At 38.9% G+C, this 25941-nt stretch overlaps 1 protein-coding gene across 3 annotated transcripts in view; it reads left to right on the top strand.

Annotated features, from left to right (window-relative positions):
• The window catches only part of Ccdc171 (coiled-coil domain containing 171), a 305368-nt gene that overhangs the window by 237396 nt on the left and 42031 nt on the right, over positions 1-25941 (top strand). For 2 of the 3 annotated variants that reach the window (XM_040757219.1, XM_040757217.1), the window contains one exon: positions 5451-5603. The exons of the other annotated variant lie outside the window; for it this stretch is intronic. In XM_040757219.1, coding sequence (XP_040613153.1) covers positions 5451-5603 — 153 coding nt within the window. The remainder of the gene's footprint in view (positions 1-5450; positions 5604-25941) is intronic. 3 annotated transcript variants of the gene reach the window in all.

Raw genomic sequence — 25941 nt, 5'->3', positions numbered from 1 at the left:
AGTAATAAAGGTTCCTGTGTCCCCTCTATCCATTTCCTTAGTGCTGTATCTTATGAAGCTTTAGGACAGTCATCAAATGGAGAAAACTGACATATGTGGTATAGTTTATATGTATATCTCTCAACTGCATTTCCTGATGACTATGTATGTGTTAGGGATATGACCTTTTGATACTGGCTTGTTTTAAATCAACTTAAAGCTCTTAAAATCCATCATCAGTAGATTGTCTTGTTCACCATTCCTCCACCGAAGGAGACTTTGTTGTCTCTAGTTTCTGACTACCACATATAAACCTGCTATGAACACTTGTGCACTGGTTGTGTGGTCCCATGTTTTTCTCTGTGGTAAGTGCCCGGGAATGTGGTTGCTGGGCCATATGTAGGTATATGACTGTTTTTCTAGAATGAGTGTGCTGCTTGTCATTCTCACCAGCAGCATATGAGAGTTGTTGCTGTGTTTCCTCGTCAGCCTTTAGGTCATAGCCAGATTTCTTTCTAGCTATACTCATAGATGTCAGTTTCTAAATATATGTAGATACAGAGACTCCTTATTTCAAGTCTGCTTTGCATGTCTCTAATGGTTAATGATTATGATAAGTATGGGATCTTATCCAGGTCCTCAATTATATTCCATTGATCAGTTTGTCTGTTTTCATGCCAGTATTGTGAAATCTTTTATTGCTATAGCTCTGTTGTATAACTTAAAATAAGACATGGTAATAATCCTGGTGTCTTATTTTACAGGATTGTTTTGGAAATTTAAGATTATTTTCTCAATTACTGTGAAGAATTGTATTGGAATTTTTATGGGAATTGCATTGAATACGTAGATTGCTTTTCGTAGGATGATCATTTTTACAATATTTATCATACAAACCACGAGCATGGGAAGTACTTCCCTCTTCTAGTATCATCTTTAATTTCTTTTTAAAATGATGATGAGAATTAATATTATTATTTACACCCTGACTGTAGTTTCCTCCTCTCTTCCTAGTCCCTCCCCCACTTCCCCTCCATCCCCCAATCCACTCCTCCATTTTTATTCAGAAATGGGAAGGCCTCCCCTGGATATTAACCACACATGGCATGTCAAGTACAGTAAGACTAGGTACATCCCTTGTATTAAGGCTGGACAAGTCTAACCAGTATGAGGAATAGGGTTCCAAAAGTCAGCAAAAGAATCAGAGAAAGCCCCTATCCTCACTGTTAGGAGTTCCACAAGAAGACCAAGCTATAAGACTATCACACTCATGCAGAGGGTTTAAATCAGTCCCATACAGACTCTCTTGTTGTTCAGTCTCTGTGAGCCCCGATGAGCTTAGGTTAGTTGATTCTGACAGTTTTCTTAGTGTGTCCATAACCCCCCTGATTCCTGTAACCCTCCCTCACTGTAGTGTGGATCTATTTTCATTCTTCTATATGTTGATATCCAGTTAAACCAGCACCATTGTTAAAGATGTTTTCTTTTTTCCATTGTATAATTTTGGCTTCTTTGTCGAAGTTCAGGTGTCCATGGGTGTGTGGATTTATGTTTGGGTCTTCAATTTGCTTTCATTGATCCACCTGTCTGTTTTTATGGCAACACCATGCAGTTTTTATTACTATAGCTCTATAATAGAGCTTGAAATAAGGACTGGTGATACCTCTGGAGATTCTTTTATTGTACAGGATTGTTTTTAGCTATCTTGGGGCTTTTGTTTTTCCATATGAAGTTGAGTGTTGTTCTTTCAAGGTCTGTAAAGAATTGTGTTGAGATTTTGATGGGGATTGTGTTGAATCTGTAGATTGTTTTTGGTAAAATGGCCATTTTTTTTACTATCATCCTTCCAATCCATGAGCATGGGAGATCTTTCCATCTTCTGATATCTTCTCCAATTTCTTTCTTCAAAGAATCAAAGTTCTTGTCATACAGCTCTTTCATTTGCTTGGTTAGAGTTAGACCAAGCTACTTTATATTATTTGTGGTTGTTGTGAAGGGTGTTGCTTCTGGTCATGATGCTTTATCACAGCATTTGAAAAGTGATAGAGACGGGCATTATATGTCTTGTTTCTCTCATCTTGCTAATGTCAACTGTTAATACTACATTTTATCTCTAAATTTTTAAAATCTTTTTTGGTCCAGAGGGGGGGTCCCATTTCTTAAGTAACTATGTGAACCCCTCTGAGGTACAGACTTCATTGCATGTAGGTATATGCTAAGTCCCTGGGGTGGAAGATGACATAGGGCACTTAGATTCTGCTGCACATGGTTTCATGCTGCTCTGTCTTTTCCTACTCGACACCTGAATAGGGTGTGCAGTGAGAGCATTAGCAGCAGAGGACTCATCAGGGGTCATGAGATGATTGGTCCTGGTTCCTCCCACCCCTAGTTAGTTCAGATCGATATTTTTATAACTTATACCCATGGGGTACCTTTCTCCTTGTCAAGGAACTGGCTTTTCACTGGTGTCCTGTACTTCATGGTTTGGTTCATGTGAGGTATTGAGTCGAACCCAGTATCTTATACAGGCTGGGAGAGCTGTTTTCTAAGTCCTTAAATGGCCCATGTTTTCAAAAGGAGCTTTGAAGGATCTCTTATTATTCTTTCCTTTGGCATCCAAGAATTCAGGAAATACTTTCTACAAATTTAGGAATCAGGATTGCTCTTAAAATATTGAACTGTATCAAAATATTAAAGGCTGTGTCTTTTGTGACTTAACATTGAAATGTTAATCTAAGAACATTTTGCTGATTGAAGAATAATCTCCGTTTTCATTCTATAAGCAGTTAAGAATGTTTGCTGTCATTTATACATTTTAGATCCTTATATATAAAGAATATATATTCATATGTACTTCATATGTGTGTATGCCCACATACGGGAATCACCTATCAAAGGTTATGTCATTAGGATTTCACTGCCGAAGTTAAAATAGAACTTTAATACTACAGTGAGGTTCAGGAGTTTATCACTTTAGAAGCCTTTCTTATAAGAGATACAATTAGTGGGTTAGGAGAGAAGCTTTACTTCACATATGCCTTCGTTTCAATCTCATTGCCACATTGCCAGCTTGATAACATCCTTCTGCTTTGTCCTGAAAAATTAAAGGCAGTATCTGCACTATGTGATTACTATAAAGAGATGTATTGAAGCTTATATTACAGTTCGTGACTGTAGTGAATAACTAATAAACACCATGTATTTTAGATGTCTGAGTCTCACAACAGTTTTGGAAGTTGACAATAAAGTAACGTTTATTCCTATTTTATGTAGCGAGGGAGGAGATGAAGGCCCTGGAGATTGTGTGGTATTTCCTGAGAACACAGTGCTACAGTGCTATCATGTATGTAACAGAGCAAGAACCGGGGAGGTTTAGTATCTCACTGGAGAAGAGAAATGAATTTAGAACAATGAAGAGAAACTGGACATAGGAAGAAACAGATGGATGTTTTTCCACCTCGGGGATAAATGCAAACCTCATGCATACTACCACTGAAGTATATTTCTAGCCTCATTTGTGTCTGAGTTTTACATACTTTTGACACCTCAGAAAATATCTTGTTAGTATTAGATATAAACTTACTTTAAAATGACTTAAGGTGGGGTAGGCTAGGACATGGGATATCTACCCACACCTCAGTTGTATCATAATTTACTGTTGGGCAGAGAATTTACATGTAGGTGCTCTCTTTTATACCTATAGCTATGCTCTTTCCCATCCATCTTGAGGAAAATGTGATTAATAATTTATCCAATAGATCAGACATTAAGATGGTACTTTCCAAGTATCTTTATTCTTTTCTATAAGGTAATTTATACCAATAGGTAGATTTCGGGCTTTTCATTTCTTCTAATTTTTATTAATTCATTCTTCAAAAGGTGTTCTTCACTCATTTATTCAAATACTCACTGTGGACTACTCTCTCGGGGATTCAGATATGTAGACATAGAGCCTGGATTCACGAACTGCTTGCTGGGTTAAGAAGAAAAACGTAACATAATATTTCCAATGAATGCGACAATCAAAGCTGTTTGTGAGCAGCCCATAGGGAGTGAGGACAGAAGCTAACTACTGTTTTTGGGCTTTGTAGATGTCTCTTGAAAGAGCTGCTGTCTGTGAAGGATGTTTGAGGGAAACTAGGAATTTATTAGGGGAAACCCCTGAATTTTCTAGTAACTAGCCTACTTCTGCTTCTCAGACACGGATCACTATTTCTTACTTGTTCACTAAATTATTTTCCACATGCATTCAGAATTGGTAAAATAAATAGCTGGTGTCTCAAGGCTTTTTCATTTCCAACCATCAGGCTGAATGTAATTTGCACATTCTTAGACTCTAGCTCTTGTTGCATGACGTCTGTAGTAGGAACATTTCCTTCAAAAGTACTGTTTTTGCACATGTCTTTGAAATGTTTGAATTAATGTTGATGTACTTGAAGTACTTTGGAAGATAAGTTGAAGAGGGTATAATAGGATCCTTTGGGTGAAAATTCACTGAAGGTTTCTTTTAAGGAAAAGTCTATAGAATATGGTTTAGCCATTTGCAGAGCTCAGCAAACCCCCAGTCTGTACTATTTCAGGAAGATGGTACATTAGCCAGCACCTGCTTGTATTATTATTATTATTATTATTATTATTCAGATTGTATCTGAGGACACCTCTGTGTTATATGGTGGGCATAGTGACACTTTTCTCTCAGTATAGGAATCAGCAGTTAGTCACAGGATTATTTGAGCTCTTTTGTTTCAAAACATTTGTTAGGTAGACTGGAAGTTTTACTAACTCATCTCATAATGAAATATTAATATGCTATTTCATATACTCATGTGTTGTCTCTTATAAGATGAAAATTTAGGTCAAATTACAACCTGAATGTAGTTTTAGTGCAGAAAGTAAGTGTGCCATATTTAAAATCTGTGTTCTAAATTTTAAGCACAATAGATCAAAGTACATCTCATTTAAATAATCCTCTGGAATAAAGACTCAATTATTTTCCCCCCAAACTTTTATCTTTCTGCACATGTATACAATTCTGAGTGCAGGTGTGTATGCACACGTGGGAATATATGTGCACACGTGACAGCCCATCTTGTTTCTTAGGGGCCATTCACCTTGTTTTTTGAGACAGAGTACTAAGTAGGCTGGTGGCCAGTGGTCCCCATGAATCCTCCTGTGTCCTCCCAAACTGAGGTTATAAATGTGCATTGCTATGCCTAACCTTTTACATGGACTGAACTCCGCTGTTTGTGCTTGCCCAGCAAGCACTTTCCCCACTGAGTTTTCTTCCTGTCCCACCCCAAAGCTTTCCTAGTGACTATTTTCAATACAAAGTGTGAGGTTATCTTTATTTTCTAGAAACTATTAAAGTTTTTTATTTTTTAACTTTAATGATTTTGCTTTCAAATGACAGAAATTCTGCTTTGTGGACAACTGTATTTGAATTGTAAGTGACCTTGTTTTTATTTCTCAAGGCCATGATTAAAAGTTTCATGGATGTCTACCAGCTTGCAAGTGCTAGAATCTCCACGTTAGAGAAGGAAATGACATCACACCGAAATCACATTGCAACTTTGAAATCTGAGCTCCACACAGCTTGTCTAAGAGAGAATGAAAGTTTACTATCAGTAAGTTCTGATCATAATGGTTTCGTCCTCCTTCATGTTTATTTATGTTTTTATTGCTCATAAAATCATTTGGCTATAGCTGTGTGAGAGTGTGTGTAATTTAGTATAAGTGATTAATCAAATAACATAAAATTAGTATGGAGGAATGTTAGAGAGAAAAAAGCAATGAATTTTTGCACTGTATCATGTACAGAGATGTGCATATTGTTATCATGCTCAAACACTACATCAGGACTCCTTTGTTAGGCAGTGAGCTGACAGTTGGGTTTGGCAGTATGCATAGTTAAAGCTTATAACTGTCTGAAGATTCAGGGTGTCCCATTAAGACAGAATATTATTAATTATGTGTATAACCAAAATGGTAATTAGAACATGTGATTATTCTCTGTAGAAAACTAGACTTATTCATAATACATGCCTAGCTAAAGATGCGTGATGTGATTCATCTATATGATTAAAATTCTGTTTCAGCACTCATTTTATGTCTTAAAATTTTAGCCATGATGAAATTTGGGCTAATTTAAAACTAAAAATAAAAAAAATCTACATTTGGGATATGCATTTGGGGAATTTTATAAAATGAATATATTTGTGATGTAGTGAATTGTAACAAACGTTCAGAGGGTTGTTAGTAATTGGAGTGCATGTTGTCCTTTTTTGATTTGGTTATAATGCACAGGGGGTGGCTTCTAAGTCAAAACTACAATTTTTTAATTGATGACGCTTAGTAGCACAGGAGTTAGCGTGGCTGACCTTAGGTGGGTAAGAATTGTGGTTTAGCTCTGCCTTTTCCTTCCGGCTTTGGCTCCAGGGCCAGCAGTTCAGTGACACTTTGGGACTGTGGTGTTTGGAACCGCAGCCACCAACCAACCCCTCCCTCCTTGTCCCACTCTCCTCTGCCTCTGTGTCCCACATTTCTACCTTTCTTGTGTCACTGTTTTTGCCACAGCCCCTGCCGTCCACTGACCCATGGGGTTATTTTATGTATGTGCTTGTTGTCCCTTTGTTCCCGGCCTCAGTCGAACCCCAGATAAGTTCTACAAATACAAGCATTTTTGAGGTTTTCGTCATTGCCACAAAGACACCCTGGGCCAAGAGCAGTCTGACCACTGTTGATACCTAATATTTATGAAGACAAATACTAGGAATTTATCTAATAAATATCAAAAGCCAGTTACTTGGGACCTAGGGTGCCAGTGTAATTTTATATTCCTTTATTAGATTTTTAATGAGAGTGTAATGATCCTTTGACCTCTACTAAGAGAGATTAAGATTAAAGAGCATTGCATATTTAAACCTTTGAACTTACATATTTACCCTTCTTCCTGTTTATTCTCTGATCTCATTTTTTAGGATTGTATTGTACTGTTTAGATTGTGTTAACTGCATTGGATTGTACCAATTCTTACTGCTTGCTACTATTAGTCACATAAAACTAATTGCTTGTATTTTTCTCTTGTTTTTTTAAAGTAATACTTATTTTTTATTCAGGTTAGAGACAATCTTGTTTCACACATTAATCCCAGCTCCCTTTCCCTCCCCTCCTCTCCCACCCCCCCTCACCAGGTCCCCCAGTCCTCCACGCAATCTCCACTCCAATCCCCAGGGAGGGTGAGGCCCTCCATGGTGGATCTCCAGTAACTATCATTTCATCCAGGGCAGGGACTAGGCCCTCCTCCAAGAGTCCTGGCTGAGAGAGCATCCCATATTGTGGCATGGGCACTCAAAGTCTATTTGTACGCCAGGGATAAATACTACCCAAGGCCTCATAGATTACCTAGGCCTCCTTACTGACACCCACATTCAGGTGGTCTGGGTCAGTCCCATGCTTTCCACACAGCCATCAGTCTGGAGTCCAAGAGCTCCCCCCTTGTTCAGGTCAGCTTTTCTGTGGGTTAAACCAGCCCAGTCTTAACTCCTTTGCCCATCAGTTCTCTTCTGACACTGGATTCCAGGAGTTCAGTTCAGTGTTTGTCTGTGGGTATCTGCCTCTGCTGTCATCAGTCACTGGATGAAGGTTCTGTTTCCTAGACTCTCTGGCGTGGGATTGTATGCTGGCACTCTCCTAATTCATATCTAAAATCCATAAATGAGTGAGTATATACCATGTTTCTCTTTTTGTGACTGGGTAACCTCACTATGGTTTCTTCTAGTGCCATCCATTTGCCTGAAAATTTCAAGATTCCATTGTTTTTTTTGTTTGTTGAATAGTATTTCATTGTTTAAATGTACCACATTTTCTCTATCCACTCTTCAGTTGAGGGGCATCTAGGTTGCTTCCAGGTTCTGGCTATTACAAATAATGCTGCTATGAGCATAGTGGAACAGACATCCTTGTTGTATGAATGGACATCTTTTGGGTATATGCCTAAGAGTGAAAGGCAAAACTTGATGAACAGAAGTCTTCTATTTTTTATGCATTTCTTTTTTGATGAGATTTTACTTACTGCTATACCCAAACTGCCTTTCTGGTCTGAACACACCCCGTCATCCCCTCACATGTGGGATGTGCTCATTCTCACATGGTTCTCAAGGAGCATGCTCTGTGAGGACTTGTCCTGGTGATGTGATGTCATCCCGGGAAGTTTGGTGGCTTTGTGTGTGTGTTCTTTGTTTATGTGTTTGTTGACCATCACTATTTCTACAATAGTGACAAATCTTCATGGTGATTTCTTTTTTGTCAAGGCATTTGTATGTGCTCTTTCTAATTTGGACCTCTGAAGAACTTTGAGGGAGGGAGAAGAGCGAGCCTAGACTTCGTCTGATGTAGATGAGAGGCAATAGTGTTTGATGGCTTAAAAGCATGAGCTTTGACTGTGTATCATTTGAAATGCCACTAAATATACATTACAACAATTAGCGTGATTGTTTATAACAGAAAATTATAGTTATAAATCAATTATAACCCACATAGTAAGAGCATTTCTGTTACTTTTGAAAATGCAATGTTTTTATTACACAGGGTCTTATTTTTAATAGGTGGCTATTTTTATAGGTAGCTATTTTTGCTAGTTAAATGGTTCGTTTTATAAATGCAATTCTTTTTTCTTTTCTTTCTTTCTTTCTTTCTTTTTTTTTTTTTTTTTTTTTTTTGGTTTTACGAGACAGGGTTTCTCTGTATTGTTTTGGAGGCTGTCGGTCCAGCCTGGCCTCGAACTCACAGAGATCCGCCTGCCTCTGCCTCCCGAGTGCTGAGATTAAAGGCGTGCACCACCACTGCCCGACTATAAATGCAATTCTTAAACTGCTTCCTTGTTGTCCTTTGTTTAGTAATATGCTTTAGGATTTTGAGTCACATCCATGTTAGAAGGACAGGTTGCCTCAGCCGCATCTGGTACATAGATTCTAGTTATGTCCATTGCTAACAATGTGGCTTGGATCTCAGGTTTCCAACTGCCAATGAGGATGATGATATTACGTCCTCACACAGACATTGGGAAGTCAACTGAGAAATGTTCAAATGCTTTAGACTTTGCCATGTATTTTAGTGAGTAGATGGGTAGTGTGTATGTATGTGTGTGTGTATGTGTGTGTGTGTGTGCAACTAATTAATAACCTCTATCCAGATAGCAAGTTGATTGCATCACCCCAGGAGCATTATTTGCTAGCCTGACACTTTCAGTGGCATCATTTTGTTCTGTTTTGTACTGTACCTTGAGTGTTTACTTTTCTGTCTACAACAACATCGTTATATTCCAAAAAGAGCTCTCTGTTCTTTATTAGGCACGTCTTCCTCTTTTTTTCCATTAACACATTCTTAAAATTCTGTCTAAAAATTCCTGAGGATAAAGCTCAGAAAATTTAACTTATAATTCCTGTATAGGTTATAAAGGAGGTTGTGAAAGAAAAACCAAAAATACACCCTTGGGACAAAATATCGCTAGAAGACTCTGTAGTCAGTAGTGTCAGGTGCTTTGGAAGTACAGTAGAACAGAGGCTGAAAGCACCCTTTAGACTTGACTTGGGAGGTCATGGTTACCTTAACAAAAGCTCTTCTAGTAAGGTGTGGGTGGGTATATGGGAACTGACCTTTTCCAAACCATAGTGATTTTATATTTCCTCAAATATTTAGCAGCTGGATGTCAGACAGAGGCAGTTATGTTCCGAGGCTACAGATAGGAGTGATTTCTGTTGTCTACTGACTTGAGACCCCTAAATATAGGCCTTCAAAATTCTGTCCAGTACACTATACTTTTATCATTTCAGTTCATAGCATGCCTTTTTTCAGTCCTTTTCTTTTTACCTACCTATATTTTATATTTACTGTGAGTTTCTTCTAGAAGTGAATGGCTTAGTTTTCCTTTATACATTTTTGCAGTCTCTGGTATTTAACTAAGTAATTAGGTCATTTATAATTAATAATTGCTGATAGGCGTGCATTTTTTCTATCATTTGAGAAATGTTTGTTTTTTCTGTTTTTGTTTCTCGGTGTTCTCTTTAGTTTTTCTCCTTGATTATATGACTTCATTTCAGCATTCCATTTTAATTTGTATATCAACTTTTTGTCTATCTCTTTTCATTATTGTAGTGATATATAGATATATCTTAATGTTGTTATTAACCTTGTCAAGAAAAGTATAAAACCTTACAAGGAGTCCTCACCCCCATTAAGGATCATTACAGAAAACCACACCTATCAAAATGCTGAATTGTGAAGCTCAGTTCTAGTGGATGTATCTACAAAACACCTCCTCACCTTAAACTCAGGGAACATTGCAGAAGAGGGTCTGAAAGACTCTAAGAGCCAGAGGATCATGGGTTTTCTGTGAGAAGGTGTCCCCTAGCAATGTCATACATTACAGCTCACAAAGTCTCACCAACATGACTGCCCAAGTGTGAGCTGAAACAAGGAAAATAATAGACATGTCAAAGTGGATTGGGAACAGAGAACTACAGGCAACTAAGGAATGTTGAGAGCAGGAGACAGCTTTTTTCCAGGGAAGAACACACCAATTAGCTATCTAATTCTAATGATCAGCCCTGAAAACATGCATATAAGCAATATGATCTAGACTGAGCAGGTTTATTTAGGAATCTATACGTGTATGCTTAGACACAAATGCATGCAATAACGATTAATGAGAAAAGAGGTAATGAATTGAAAGAGAACAGGATATAATTGTATTATAATCTCAAAACTAAAAGAAAAACATCTCTACTAGGACATAAGTCATTTGTCCTCCCATTATTTTATCATAATTGACACATACATACATACATAGAGGTACATTCATATATGTACATTCATCGCACACACACACATACATACACACATTGAAAAGGCCATCAGGCATTTTTCCTTCAACAGCTATGCATAATTTTAACATTTATTACGGCAATCTCATAAAAGTATGTAGACTGTACCATTTTCAACTTCTTTATCTTGAAGACCTAAATCACTGTTTATTATCGTTTTTTTTATTCTAAGGAAAACTTAAGTATTTGCCTTAGAGATTCAATATCATGGTGAATTGCGTTAGTTCTCTTTTATTTTACAGTGTTTTTATTTCACTTTATTTTTAGAAAATATTTTCATCGAATGTGATACTCTGTATTGACAGCAGTCTTCCCACTGTAAATGTTTCGCCACTTCCTTTTCTCCTACGTGGTTTCTGGTGTGAAATCTACAGTTACTCCGATGATTGTCCTCCTACCTTTATTATCTCATTTTTCCTCCTCCTTCATTCAAGATTTTTCTAGATTGTCTGCAATATGTCAATGTGTATTAGTTAGTTATTAGGTTTTTGTGGGTTAGTGAGTGGAGTTTGTCCCATTCTGTGGGTTTCTTGAATCTGTGCATTTATATCTTTCTCTAAATGTGGGAGGTCTTCAGCCACCAGTTGTCAGGATCTCTGCAGAACCAAGTTGCTGCAGAAACTATATTCAAGGGTTCTTTCCCTCTTCTTTTCCCAACATTTTATTTCCCTGCTGTTTGGATTGGATAGATTCTGTGAACTCACAAGGTTTACTATATATTTCCTCTTTTATATCTGCTGTGAACACGTATAATAAAAGTTTATTTTCGGTACTATAAGTCTTTTACTTCTAAAATTTCAATTTGTCCTTTTATAATTTTCTCTGCTGAAAAATTTTATGCTTTCATTCATTTCAAGAATGTCAGGAATTGCTTTAGTCTTTGTTTTATAATTTCACTGTCTGCTTCATTTTAGGTGTACCGTCTGTTTATTGTTTTCTCATATTTTTAGTTGTGACCCTGCCTTTAATGGCTGCTCTGTCTCTCCAGTCCTATTGTCTTTTCTAAAAATGTGACAAAACTTCTTACTTTTGGTGTGTTGAGTAATTTTAGATTATTTCTTGAACATTTTACACATTGCACTGTTTAAATTATAATTCTTATTATAATCCTTAGAATATTGATTTTTTCCAATTTATCTTTTTTTTCATCTTTTTTTCTTTCCAAGAATTGGTAAGGTTGTCATTTCTCCATTTGCTTTTTTCTGGCCGGCATTCTGAAGTTTCCCTTGTTTTTCTAGTCACATGGGTAATGGCACTTCTCCTACTCTTACAACTTAGGCTTTACTAGGTGAGTTGCTTAACTAAGAAAATATAAGTGGAACTGACATGTGTTATTTCTTTTTTTTTTTTTATTTTCCATTTTAAATTTAGATAAGAAACAAGGTTGCTTCACAAGTCAGTACGAGGTCCCTCTCCCTTTCCCTCCCCTCCTCCCGTGCCCTCCCCCCATCCCCCCCCCCGTTATCCCCTCATTCCCCCAGGGAGGGTGAGGCCCTCCATGGGGGTGTCCATAGTCTGTCTTTTCATATAGGGCAGGGCCTAGACCCTTCCCCAAGAGTTCAGGGTGAGAGTGCACCTCACATTGTTCTATGGGAGTCCAGAGACCGTGTGTATACTTGGGATGGGTACTGATCTGCTGTCCAAGGCTCAATAGATTACCTAGGCCTCCTCACTGACACCCGGATTCAGGGGGTCTTGATCAGTCCCATGCTGGATTCCCAGGCTGATGCCTGGGATTCAAGAGTTAACCTTTGTCTGGTCAGCTGTTTCTGGGGGTTCAACCAGCCCAGTCTTAATCCCTTTGATCATCAGTCCTCCCTCTCTGATACTGGCTTTCTTGAGTTCAGCTCAGTACTTAACCAGCCAGTAAATGAAGTTTCTGTTTCCCAGACTCTCTGGCAATAGGATTGTAGGCTGGCACTCCCCAGATCTATGTCTAAAATCCATATATGAGAGAGTACATGCCATGTTTCTCTTTTTGTGACTGGGTTACCTCACTCAGGATGGTTTCTTCTAGTGTCATCCATTTGCCTGCGAATCTCATGATTCCATTATTTTTTTCTGCTGAATAGTACTCCATTGTGTAGATGTACCACATTTTCTCTATCCATTCTTCGGGTGAGGGACATCTAGGTTGCTTCCAAGTTCTGGCTATTACAAATAAAGCTGCTATGAACATAGTGGAACAGACATCTTTGTTATATGAATGGGCATCTTTTGGATATATGCCTAAGAGTGCAGTTGCTGGGTCTTGTGGTAGGTTTATTCCCATTTTTCTGAGGAATCTCCATACTGCTTTCCAAAGTGGCTGAACCAGTTGGCACTCCCACCAGCAATGGAGGAGTGTCCCCCTTTCACCACATCCTCTCCAGCATAAATTGTCATTGGTGTTTTTGATTTTAGCCATTCTGACAGGAGTGAGATGGTATCTCAGAGTTGCTTTGATTTGCATTTCCCGGATGGCTAAGGATGTTGAGCACTTTCTCAAGTGCCTCTCAGCCATTTTAGACTCCTCTATTGAAAACTCTCTATTTAGTTCTGCAGCCCACTTCTTAATTGGGTCCTTTGCTGTTTTGGAGACTTGCTTCTTGAGTTCTTTGTAAATTTTGGAGATCAACCCTCTGTCAGATGTGGGATTAGTGAATATTTTTTCCCATTCTGTGGGCTGCCTTTTTGTCTTGCTGACTGTGTCCTTTGCCTTACAGAAGCTCCTCAGTTTCAGTAGGTCCCATTTATTAATTGTTGATCTCACTGTCTGTGCTACTGGTGTTATGTTCAGGAAGCTGTCTCCTGTACCAATTCGTTCAAGGGTACCACCCACTTTCTCTTCTAAGAGGTTCAGTGTGGCTGGATTTATGTTGAGGTCTTTGATCCATTTGGACTTAAGTTTTGTGCATGGCGATAAACATGGATCGATCCGCATTTTTCTACATGCCAGTCTCCAATTATGCCAGCACCATTTGTTGAAGATGCTTTCTTTATTCCATTGTATATTTTTAGCTTCTTTGTCAAAGATCAGATGTTCGTACGTGTGTGGGTTAATGCCCGGATTTTCAATTCGATTCCATTGGTCTGCCTGTCTATTTTTGTGCCAATACCAAGCTGTTTTCAGGACTATAGCTCTATAATAGAGCTTGAGGTCAGGGATAGTGATGCCTCCGGACGTTGCCTTGTTGAACAGGGTTGTTTTGGCTATCCTGGGTCTTTTGTTTTTCCATACAAAATTGATTATTGTTCTTTCAAGGTCTGTGAAGAATTGTGCTGGGATTTTAATGGGGATAGCATTGAATCTGTAGATTGCTTTTGGCAGGATTGCCATTTTTACTACATTGATCCTACCTACCCAAGAGCATGGGAGATCTTTCCATTTTCTGAGGGCTTCTTTAATTTCTTTCTTTAAAGATTCAAAGTTCTTACGATACAGGTCTTTCACTTGTTTGGTTAGCGTTACCCCAAGGTATTTTATGTTGTTTGTGGCAATTGTAAAGGGTGATGTTTCTCTGATTTCTCTTTCAGCCCTTTTATCATCTGTATATAGTAGGGCTACTGACTTTCTTGAGTTGATCTTGTAACCTGCCACTTTGCTGAAGGTGTTAATCAGCTGTAAGAGTTCCCTGGTAGAGTTCTTTGGGTCATTGATGTAAACTATCATATCGTCTGCAAACAGTGAAAGTTTGACTTCTTCCTTCCCAATTTGTATCCCCTTGATCCCCCTTTGTTGTCGTATGGCTACAGCTAGAACTTCAAGTACCATGTTGAAAAGGTATGGAGAGAGTGGACAGCCTTGTTTTGTTCCTGATTTTAGAGGAATTGCGTTGAGTTTCTGTCCATTTAGTTTGATGTTGGCTGTTGGTTTACTGTATATGGCTTTTATTATGTTTAAGTATGTCCCTGTTATCCCAGATCTCTCCAAGACCTTTATCATGAAGGGGTGTTGGATTTTGTCAAAGGCTTTTTCAGCATCTAGTGAGATGATCATGCGATTTTTGTTTTTCAGCTTGTTTATATGGTGGATTACGTTGATGGATTTTCGTATGTTGAACCATCCCTGCATCCCTGGGATGAAACCTACTTGATCGTGGTGAATGATTGTTTTGATGTGTTCTTGGATCCGATTTGCCAGTATTTTATTGAGTATTTTTGCATCAATGTTCATGAGGGATATTGGTCTGAAGTTCTCTTTCTTGGTTGTATCTTTGTGTGGCTTGGGGATCAAGGTTATTGAAGCCTCATAGAAAGAGTTTGGCAAAGACCCTTCTGCTTCTATTGTGTGGAACACTTTGAGAAGAATTGGTATAAGCTGTTCTTTGAATTTGTGGTAGAATTCTGCACTGAGGCCATCTGGACCTGGACTTTTTTTGGTTGGGAGACTTTTGATGACAGCTTCTATTTCCATAGGGGTTATAGGTCTATTTAAATTGCTTATCTGTTCTTGATTTAGTTTTGGCAAATGATAGCTGTCCAGGAAGTCATCCATTTCCTTTAAATTTTCGAATTTTGTGGAGTACAGGTTTTCAAAGTATGACCTAATGATTCTCTGGATTTCCTCAGAGTCTGTTGTTATGTCCCCCTTTTCATTTCTGATTTTGTTAATTTGCGTGTTTACTCTCTGCTGTTTGGTAAGTTTGGACAAAGGTTTGTCTATCTTGTTGATTTTCTCAAAGAACCAACTCTTCGTTGCATTGATTCTTTGTATTGTTTTCCTGGTTTCTACTTTGTTGATTTCAGCCCTCAATTTGATTATTTCCTGGCGTCTACTCCTCCTGGGGAGTTTGCTTCTTTGTGTTCTAGAGCTTTCAGCTGTGATGTTAATTCTCTGGTATAACTGTTCTCCTGTTTCTTCATGTGAGCACTTAGTGCTATGAACTTCCCCGTAGCACTGCTTTCAAAGTGTCCCATAGGTTTGGGTATGTTGTGTCTTCATTCTCATTGAATTCGAGGAAGTCTTTAATTTCTTTTTTTATTTCCTCTTTGACCCAGGGATGGTGCAGTTGAGCATTATTCAATTTCCATGAGTTTGTAGGTTTTCTGCAATTTGTGTTGTTGTTGAATTCTAATTTTAAGGCATGGTGGTCTGATAAGATGCATGGAGTTATTCCAATTTTTTTGTAGCTGCTGAGGTTTGATATGTTGCCAAGTATGTGGTCGATTTTTGAGAAGGTTCCATGTGGTGGTGAGAAGAAGGTATATTCTTTTTTATGTGGATGAAATGTTCTATAGATATCTGTTAATCCCAGTTGGGTCATTACTTCTATTAGACCCTTTGCTTCTTTGTTGAGTTTCTGTCTGGTATTCTTGTCTAGTGGTGAGAGTGGTGTGTTGAAATCTCCCACTATAACTGTGTGGGGCTTTAGATGAGATTTAAGTTCTAAAAATGTTTCTTTAACGAATGTGGATGCCTTTGTATTGGGGGCATAGATGTTCAGGATAGACACTTCATCTTGGTGGGTTTCACCTGTGATGAGTATGTAATGACCTCCTTCATCTCTTTTGATTGATTTTATTTTAAAGTCTAGTTTGTTAGATATTAGGATTGCTACCCCTGCTTGTTTCTTGGGTCCATTTGATTGAAAAATTTTTTCCCAACCTTTAACTCTCAAGTAATGTCTGTCTTTGAGGGTGAGGTGTGTTTCTTGTATGCAGCAGAAGGAAGGGTTCTGTCTTCGAATCCATTCTGCTAATCTGTGTCTTTTTATGGGTGAGTTAAGGCCGTTAATATTGAGGGATATTAATGACCATTGATTGCTCATCCTTCTTTGATTTGCGATGGTTGTTGTTGGTGGAATTATGGGTGGAATTTCACCCCTTTGTTCTTTTGGCTGTTGGTAGAGAGGGATTCTCTAATGCTTATGTTTTTCTGGTTGTAGTTAGCTTCCTTGGGTTGGAGTTTTCCTTCCAAAATTTTCTGTAGGGCTGGGTTAGTGGACACATATTGGTTGAATCTAGTTTTGTCATGGAATATCTTGTTTTCTCCGTCTATAGTGATTGAGAGCTTTGCCGGGTATAGTAGTCTGGGCTGGCACCCATGGTCTCTTAGTGTAGGTAGAATATCTATCCAGGACCTTCTGGCTTTCAGAGTTTCCATGGAGAAATCAGGTGTAATTCTGATAGGTCTGCCTTTATATGTTACTTGACCTTTTTCCTTAGCTGCTCTTAATATTCTTTCTTTATTCTGTATGTTTGGGGTCTTGATTATTATGTGGCGAGGGATTTTTTTTGTGGTCCACTCTATTTGGTGTTCTGTAGGCTTCTTGTACCTTCATTGGCATGTCTTTCTTAAGGTTGGGAAAGTTTTCTTCTATGATTTTGTTGAATATGCCTTCTGCCCCTTTGAGGTGGATTTCTTCTCCTTCTTCTATACCTATTATTCTTAGGTTTGGTCTTTTCATGGTGTCCCATAATTCCTGGATGTTTTGTGTTAAGGATTTGCTGGATTTAAGGTTTTCTTTGGTTGATAAATCCATTTCTCCTAATGTATCTTCAACACTTGAGATTCTCTCTTCCATCTCTTCTATTCTGTTGGTAATGCTTGTATTGGTAGTGCCTGACTGTTTGTCCAGCTTTTCTATTTTCTGCCTTTCTTCAGATTGTGTTTTTTTTAGTGTCTCTATTTCAGTTTTCAACCCTTGCAGCGTTTGCATTGCTTCTTGCAATTTTCTGTTTATCTGTTCGTCCGTTTGTTGCCTTTTATGAATTTTTTGGTTTGTTCTTTCTTCCATTTCTTGCAATTTTTGGTTTGCTTTTTGTTCCATTTCTTGGATTTTGTGCTTTGTTTCTTCTTCCATTTCCTGCCTTTTTTGGTTTGTTTCCTCCTCCATTTTTTTCATTTTTTGCTTTGTTTTTTCTACCATTTCTTGCATTTTTTGCTTCATTTCTTCTTCCATTTCCTGCCTTATTTGGTATGTTTCTTCTTCTAATTCTTGCATTTTTTGCTTTGCTTTTTCTTCCATTTCTTGCATTTTTTGCTTCATTTCTTCTTCCATTTCGTGCCTTTTTTGGTTTGTTTTTTCTTCCAATTCTTGCATTTTTTGGTTTGTTTTTTCTTCCATTTCTTTGAGGGATTTTCCAATATCCTCTTTTAGGGCCTCTATCATTTTCATGAAAGTGCTTTTAAGGTCGTTCTCTTCTGCTTCCTTCGCGTTGGAATATTGGGGTCTTGATGGTGTGGAGTCTCTAGAATCTGGCGGTGTCATATTTGTGTTTCTGTTGCTGACTGTGTTTTTGTATTGTCTCTTTCCCATCTCTTCTTCTAGTGGGTGCAGAAAGAGCCCCTTCCTGGTCTGGGGACCAGAGTTCCCTTTGGTGGGTGCTAGTAAGTCCAGTAATCTGGTGGTTCTTCTATGCCTTGTCCAAATGCTGGTCCGTGGGTAGAGAAGAAGAACAGGAATCTGGGGCGCTTAGCCTCCTACCTGGTCCCCTGGACCCTATGCTGGGTCCTGTTGTACCTGATCCGGAACAGCTACTCCCCTGGTCTCCCTGGCTCCTGTAGTTTCCTAGTCTCTTTGGTGGGAGAGAAGATCTGGAGTCTGGGGTGCTTGGCTCCCGCCGGGATTGGGAGCTCTGTGCAGTTCCCAGGCGATCTGCAGGCTCTGGAACACAGGCCGGGAAGCTGGCCTGTTTACCTGATGCTCCCGCCGGGATTGGGAGCTCTGTGCAGTTCCCAGGCGATCTGCAGGCTCTGGAACACAGGCCGGGAAGCTGGCCTGTTTACCTGATGATGCCAGAGGGACAGCTACTTCCCTGTACTCCCAGCCTCCTCTCCTTTCCTGGAATCGTTGGTGGGAGAGAAGATCTGGAGTCTGGGGTGCTTGGCTCCCGCCGGGATTGGGAGCTCTGGGCAGTTCCCAGGCGATCTGCAGGCTCTGGAACACAGGCCGGGAAGCTGGCCTGTTTACCTGATGCTCCCTCCGGGATTGGGAGCTCTGTGCAGTTCCCAGGCGAACTGCAGGCTCTGGAACACAGGCCGGGAAGCTGGCCTGTTTACCTGATGATGCCAGAGGGACAGCTCGACATGTGTTATTTCTTAATTCAAGTATTTAGTAATTTTTACATGACCTCATATATTCTCTGTTTTAAAAATTATTTCTTTTATTTTTGAGATTATAATTACCCCCTTTCTCCCTGTTTTCCTCTTCCGAATCCTTCCAGATACTCCTCCTTGCTCCTTTACAATTCATGGTCTTTTCCTTTAATATATGTATATGTATTTTAAATATTAATAACATGTGTTATTTCTAAATGTACAAACACAACCTACTCAGTCTGTGTGATGTTACTTGTGTGTATGGGTAACCAGCTGGTGTGGTCTTCTCTGGGGAAAACTATTCCTCCCACCCTCACAGCGTTCTTCTGGTGCCTGTGGTTCTTTGCGTAGGATTGAAGCCTCATGGGCTTTTCCCCATCCAACAATAGCATGTCTATTGTTGTCCTTGTTCAGCTCATGCTAGTCAATCATGTTGATGAGACTATAGATATAGCTTCTGATATTACTAGGGACATAGTCTCACAGAAGATTCCCTGTCCCTCTAGCTCTTAGAATCTTCTCACCCCCTTCTTCAGTGATCCAAGTCTTAGATGCAGGAGTCTTATTGCAGATATATCACTTGGGATTGGGCTCCATGACTATAATTTAATTATTGTGGTTTTCTGTTTTCCCCCTTCCTTCCTTCCTTCCTTCCTTCCTTCCTTCCTTCCTTCCTTTCTTTCTTTCTTTCTTTCTTTCTTTCTTTCTGTTTTCAAAACATGATTTCTCTGTATAATAATTCTGGTCTTGGAACTCATTTTGTAGACCAGGCTGGCTTCAAACTCAGAGAAATCAGGAGACTTTTTTTTTGATGAAGAGTGAGGACTATTCTTATCTGTGGGTGTAAGGACACATATTTAGGGTGAGGTTAAGGATTGTATGTTTCAGTTTACCAGACAACTAACAGAAATAAGTTCAGACTTCCAGTTGAGAGTAACTCTTTCTGTGACCAGTGCTTCGAATACATTATATTAGGTGTAATGCCCACTGTATTTTAAACTGCTCTAAGTACTCCCTGTGAATGTACTATTCAGGGATTCTTTTGACACCTGGGGGTTGACTTAAACTGTATTTCAGTTTTCAGATCCACTGTGTTGCTTCTTACAGGCCTGCACAGTTCAGGAGTGCTCACCAAATGAAGGGACCTTTTCCTGTAGCTCTCTCTCCTTTCTCTCTCGTGTTCTCTCAGAGACCCCTCCCCCAAGTCTCCAACTTCCAGGGGCTTCTTTCCTGCCAAATCTCTTGCCATAAAGATGAGATTATTTATAATTTTGTTTATTTTATTTTTATTTTTTTGAGACAAGGTTTCTCTGTGTAGTCCTGACTGTCCTGGAACTAGCTATATAAACCAGGCTGGCCTTGAACTCACAGAGATACACAGGCCTCTGCCTCCTGAGTTCTGGGATTAAAGGCTAGATTTTTATTTGTCTACACTGCCACACAGTTGCTGAGAGTAGGCTTCCCATAGAACAAAGTGGAGAAAGAGAGGAAAAGGAAAGAAGTGGAGATCGTCCTCTATTTCCAGCACTGGCTGTCAGTACCCCCTCTAGAAACCTGGCCAGACATGGCTCCATGGAAGGAAGGAGGAGCAAAGGAAAAGAAACGGGAGACCCACAGTTCTACAGAGCACAACGGCTCTCTTCTCCAAACTCTGCTCACATTCCTTTGCTTTTCAGAGCCCTTAGCAGGTTCTTCTAGTATTTCCCCAGGATACTTCAGCTGTAACAAATTCAAAAGATAGGCTTTAGGGGGTTATATTATCTTAGGGAGCAGCATAGTATACACCAGGAACGATGGTGACCACAGTGTCCAATCATAGCATCTTAGATTCAAATCTCTTTGTCTTTTTAGGTAAGATTTTTAACCTCAGTGAGCTGCTATTCCTTATCTAATATTTGAAAATATTAACGCCTGCTGACATAGGTGTTTCAAACATCAGAGAAATAGAGTTAGTACTTTGTATCACCTTGTCTGCAAGGTACTGACCTGTATGCATGGTCACCATCAGAATTCATGCACCTCTGTGTCTGTTATGTATAGATCATTTTATACCTTACTTTCCTGATGGGCATCATTTGAAACACGGGGATTAAGATGGATAAAACATGATCTCTGCCTTTGCAGTTTCCTGTTCTTTCCTGGGAACATAACAAACACAAAAATAGGAATAGAAAGTCCATGGGAACACAGGTAAGGGGGAGGTCATTCTGTCTAACATTATCAGAAATGTTTGTGAGAATCTCTGTAATGATTTGATAACTTGTTAGAAAGGACAAGCAATCCAAATACATTTTTTTTAATGAGGAATGAGCTTTCTGTATAATCGGTTTAATGAATGATGTTGTATTATGAAATTTGAATAATATAATAATATATTCCTGCATTGGTTACATACCCTCTCTCTGTTAGTCACTGTACTTAAACAGCTGTATACAATAGAATCCCAAACTGCTTGCTATGGTATTCCAACCCCAACTCCATGTGTTTCCATTCTGTTCTTACACAATAAGTTCGCCTTTTGTTTTATAATCTGATTTGATTATCCTTCTAACCATCACATCCTTGATGCCTGTGTTTTGTTTCTCTAGTGTTTATTTTGGTCCTCTCACAATCCTATTAACTGGTCCTGCCTTCTAACACACACCTCACATGTCATCACCACTTTCTCACAGGACCTACATCCACAGCTGTCCTGTAATGCTGGCCTGTCTATACATCCTAGCACTGTTATTTTTTACTCATACAAATACTCTGAGCATCAATTTTGATGTTTTTAATATTTAGATGGAAGCACCCTATATTGTAAAGTTGTTAAAAGAATAAAGACAATGTCTGAAATATTAGTAGGCACACAGTAAATGTTGATTCTCTTGCCTATGTACAAACGTATTTTTCTGTTATGAATTTTATTCTGCAGCTAAGATCTAAAATATGTTAATTATGAGGAAATCTTTTTATGTGTAGGCCAGAAAAAAAGAACAAGCAGCTGTTAGCCATGGCGTCATGTGTTAAGAGAGGTCACACTCTCCACTGGCACAGTGCGTAGATTCTGAGTCCCATTCTAGCTTGGGTAGAACTCATCCGGGTCACTGATTCTTTGGTGCCTTCTTGAGACTGCAGTTTGGAACATGCAGTTTGTCTCCAGAACTACACTACAGGGAGAGGGGGATGAGGCTGCTGTCACTAGTGCTACACTACAGGGAGATGGAGGAGGATGCAGCCAAAGCTGGGGAACTGAATTCAGGTGTGGAGTGAGGAAAAGCCTCCTTCAGAAATTGACATCTGAGTGAGATAACAAAGATGACTTTGGAGCTGATGCTTACAAGCTGAAAGATGACCAGTGTGACCTGGAGCCTGTGAGAACTAACCCTGGAGGATGGGGAACTTGAAGGAGCTGATCCTGGAAGATGTGGGGAGCCTGTGAGAGCTGACACTAGAGGATAAGGGGCTCGTGAGAGATGACCCTGGAGGATAAGGGGAGGTTGTGGGTCCAGATCCATGGTCCATGAACAGTGATAGGCCCCAGTTTTGAGAACTTCCTAGACTAAGTTCTCTCTGGTAACTGTTAAAATGCACCTCCTTCCTTTGCTTTAGTTATTTTTTATGCTCTGAATTTATTTTATTTTCTGTTTGTTCTCCAAACTCACCAACCTTTTATGCCAGTCAGCACTCATTTTACATTTTGCTAAATATCACTTACTTCCTAAGCTAACTGAACCCACCCCCTATATGCTTATCATAAGCTCCTGCCTTGGCCTTTGGAAACGAACAAAACTAAATAAGGGAAGCATAAAATACCCACGGTGACAGCTCAGCCAATACCAAACTTTATCTTTGATCTTGGTATTCGTTTCTAAACTTTTCAGAGTTTTTGCATATTCTAAAAACTAGAGGGTTCTTTTGTATAGCAAATGGGGCCCTGGAGGTAACAGTTGACACTGCACTGGCCTCATACTGTCAGCTCCAGTGCTTTGCTTTATGGTGCTTTTAGAGACGGTCCTCTTCTGTGTGGGTCTGGGCAGTTGGCTTGTGGTCAGCAGCACTGACTGCTCTTCCAGAGGACCTGGTTTGATTCCCAGCACCCTCTCCCAGCACAGCTTCACAACCACCTGTAACCCCAGATCCAGGGAATCTGATACGTTCTCAGGCCTCTACAGGCACCAGGCATGCTCATGGTGAACCTAGGAAAAAACACCCATACACATAAAAGTACACTTTTTAAAAAGTCAAAACAAAGATAAGATCTACTTTCATGGTGCATCATTGGGTGAGTGAGTTTTGAGTGTGATATTATAAATTTTGTATCTACATATTTATATGATATAAATATGACTTTGTAAAGTTGTGTCCTCCACTGATGAAGTGTTATAAGGCTAGATACATAAGTATAAAATGGAATACAAGATGGTATTTTGACACCTAGGTGTTTTAATTATTAATGTCTGTTGTTCAAGGAGTGGTAACAACTAAATTTGCTTCCGAATACCTCTCTCTTCTGTTTTTCTTTCTAATTAAGTTCTTGAGGGCATCATTTGCTTGCTAGATATCTACACTTAGATTTTCTGAGGATTCTTCAAATTCATTGAGGTGCCAAAACGAGTATTCAACTATGGAAGGCCCATATTTACCTTCCAAGTTCTACTTTTACCAACATTCCCTTGACCAATACACAATCCTGGCCATTCTGCTTCCCATTTCCTTTAATATCCACAAATGCTAAGCCTTACTCTCCCAACCACCAGATTTATATCCTTCTATTTTTACCTATGTGGGTATGTTTCTCTGTATTACAGGATGTACACACAAATAAAATAACATTTATTTTCTTTACTACACTTTCTGAAAAAGGGACAAAATTCCAAAACTGTTTGTGGCAAAATAACATTCTTTTGGCATAAATGTTCCTAGATCTAGTTTTCACTTTTCCATTCTATCTGCCACATGATGCCAGAGTTACCTTTTGAAACAGAAGTGGCCAGGGCATAGCTCCACTCAAAATATATTTTTGTTCTATATGTTTTTCTCAGTAATGTGCAAGATCTCTGTCACAGACATTCGGAGAGACTCTGGCTCCATTTGGCTTTCTGAGCTAACTCCTCATGGCAGAAATAGGGGCTCCCTTACCATGCCCTTTTACCACTCCACTTTCTTGTCTGGAAACCACACAAGTTTGACTACACAATCAATTACTTTTTTTTTTTTTTTGCTATACTCTGAGTCTTTGAGGTGGTGTGCTATCTGATTTTATAATCTTTTCAACCACCTGACCTTAACAAATGCTGATCTATTTGAATTAATATTAATTGGAGGAGCCTTCCTTCTATACTTGCCCAATATCTGTAAATGGAGTTCTTAATTGGTCTAAGTAATAAAAACCCAGATTCAGATAGTGACGAAAATGCTGAGAGATCAGAGAAAAGGAGCAAGCCATGGCACATCTGACCTCTTTAGCGTCTCAGCAGACATGACAGCGAGTTCCTGTTTCTCTCTGCGTATATCCTGTTTCCGCCCAGCTTTCCCACTTTCTGTCTGTTTGTAAAGACCTCCAGGCCTCTATGGTTAGCTGGTCCCAAGCTCCATTCTCTGACCTTCAGACAGGTTTTATTTGTACAAGCAAGCTATCACCACAAATACCTACTTACTGTTCATCGTGTCCTCTGCACAAACCACAGGCCCCTGAACTTGCCCATACCACATTTTCCTGATTAATTCCCAACAAACTATGTGTCATGGTCTTCCCTAATGACAGCAAGATTGAGTAGAATAATTTACATATTTTTATGTCTATGGTAAAATGAAATGAATTGGGTACCTCTCTTTATGAATCTTCATAAAAAGGGACAAAATTCCAAGAATATTTGTGGCAAAGCAGAGCATTGCTTCGACATACCATTTAAATAATTTAAGCTTTGTTGAATGTTTTATGGCCCTTGTCTCTGCATACATTAACTGAACAGCACAGTACCTTTTACTCACATTCCAGGGCTCAGGAGATGCTTTTGGTTGACAATTTAAAAAGCAAATTAATATGAAATGTGCCTCAGCCCTACAACAGCAGGGAGTATGAGAGGATTATTTCATGTAGAAATTAGTTTACACAATCAGTAGAAAGCTCATTCTTAGAAGTGTATTTTGGAGGTCAGAGAGCTGTCTCAGCAGTCAGAAGCACTTGTGTTCTTTAGGTGTAGTTATTGCTGTCCAAGTCAAATACCTCACAACCATCTATAGTTTCAGTTGGGAGATCCAGTATTCTCTTCTGGACTCCATGGTACCAGGCATGCATGTGGTATACATACACACATACATACAAACATACATACACATACATACATACACACACATACACAGGCACTCACACATGATTTTATCATGTTTGCATTTATTCATATCCTTTATGAAGCCCACTGGGTTTCAGTCCTACACTATACATAGTGAGTAGGATTATATTTATGTATAAATAAACTACGTCCTTTACCTAAAAGATTCCAGGGAGGAGAGATAAGAGAGCAGAATGATACATTTAGGAATCTGAGAAAATTTTAAAAAAGATATTTTAAAACTATTTTTGGCACACCTGCCACACAATTTATACAATAACATATTTCACAACCAGGAGCTTCAAATTACTGTGAGGTTAATAGTTTATGTTTTATAAAGTGGAATGAAGCTATTATATTTTAAATTATGCTCTTTTTAAAAGCTGTAGTTAAGAGGTTAGGTTTTAATTTTTCTGTTTATTGAAAAGAGATTTTCTTTCGTAACATATCCTGATTACAGTTCTTCCTCCCTCTACTTCTTCTTTTCTACCTCAGATCAACTCCCTTTCTGTCTATTAGAAAACAAGCAGACATCTAAGGAATAGCAATATAATAAATCAAAGATAAAACAAAAACCAGTATATCAGAACAGGACAAAACAAACGGAAGGAAAAGAGCCCAAGAAAAAGCACAAGAAGCAACTCATCTTTTCACACACTCAGAATCCCATGAAATATTAAACTGGAAGCCATAATGTATATAGAAAGAACCTATAGGGTAAAAAGAGAGAATATAAATATAA

The sequence above is a fragment of the Mesocricetus auratus genome, unplaced genomic scaffold (genome assembly GCF_017639785.1).
Source record: "Mesocricetus auratus isolate SY011 unplaced genomic scaffold, BCM_Maur_2.0 Super-Scaffold_100014, whole genome shotgun sequence".
In the NCBI taxonomy this organism is placed as follows: domain Eukaryota; kingdom Metazoa; phylum Chordata; class Mammalia; order Rodentia; family Cricetidae; genus Mesocricetus; species Mesocricetus auratus.
This window is presented reverse-complemented; position numbering and strand designations above follow the sequence as displayed.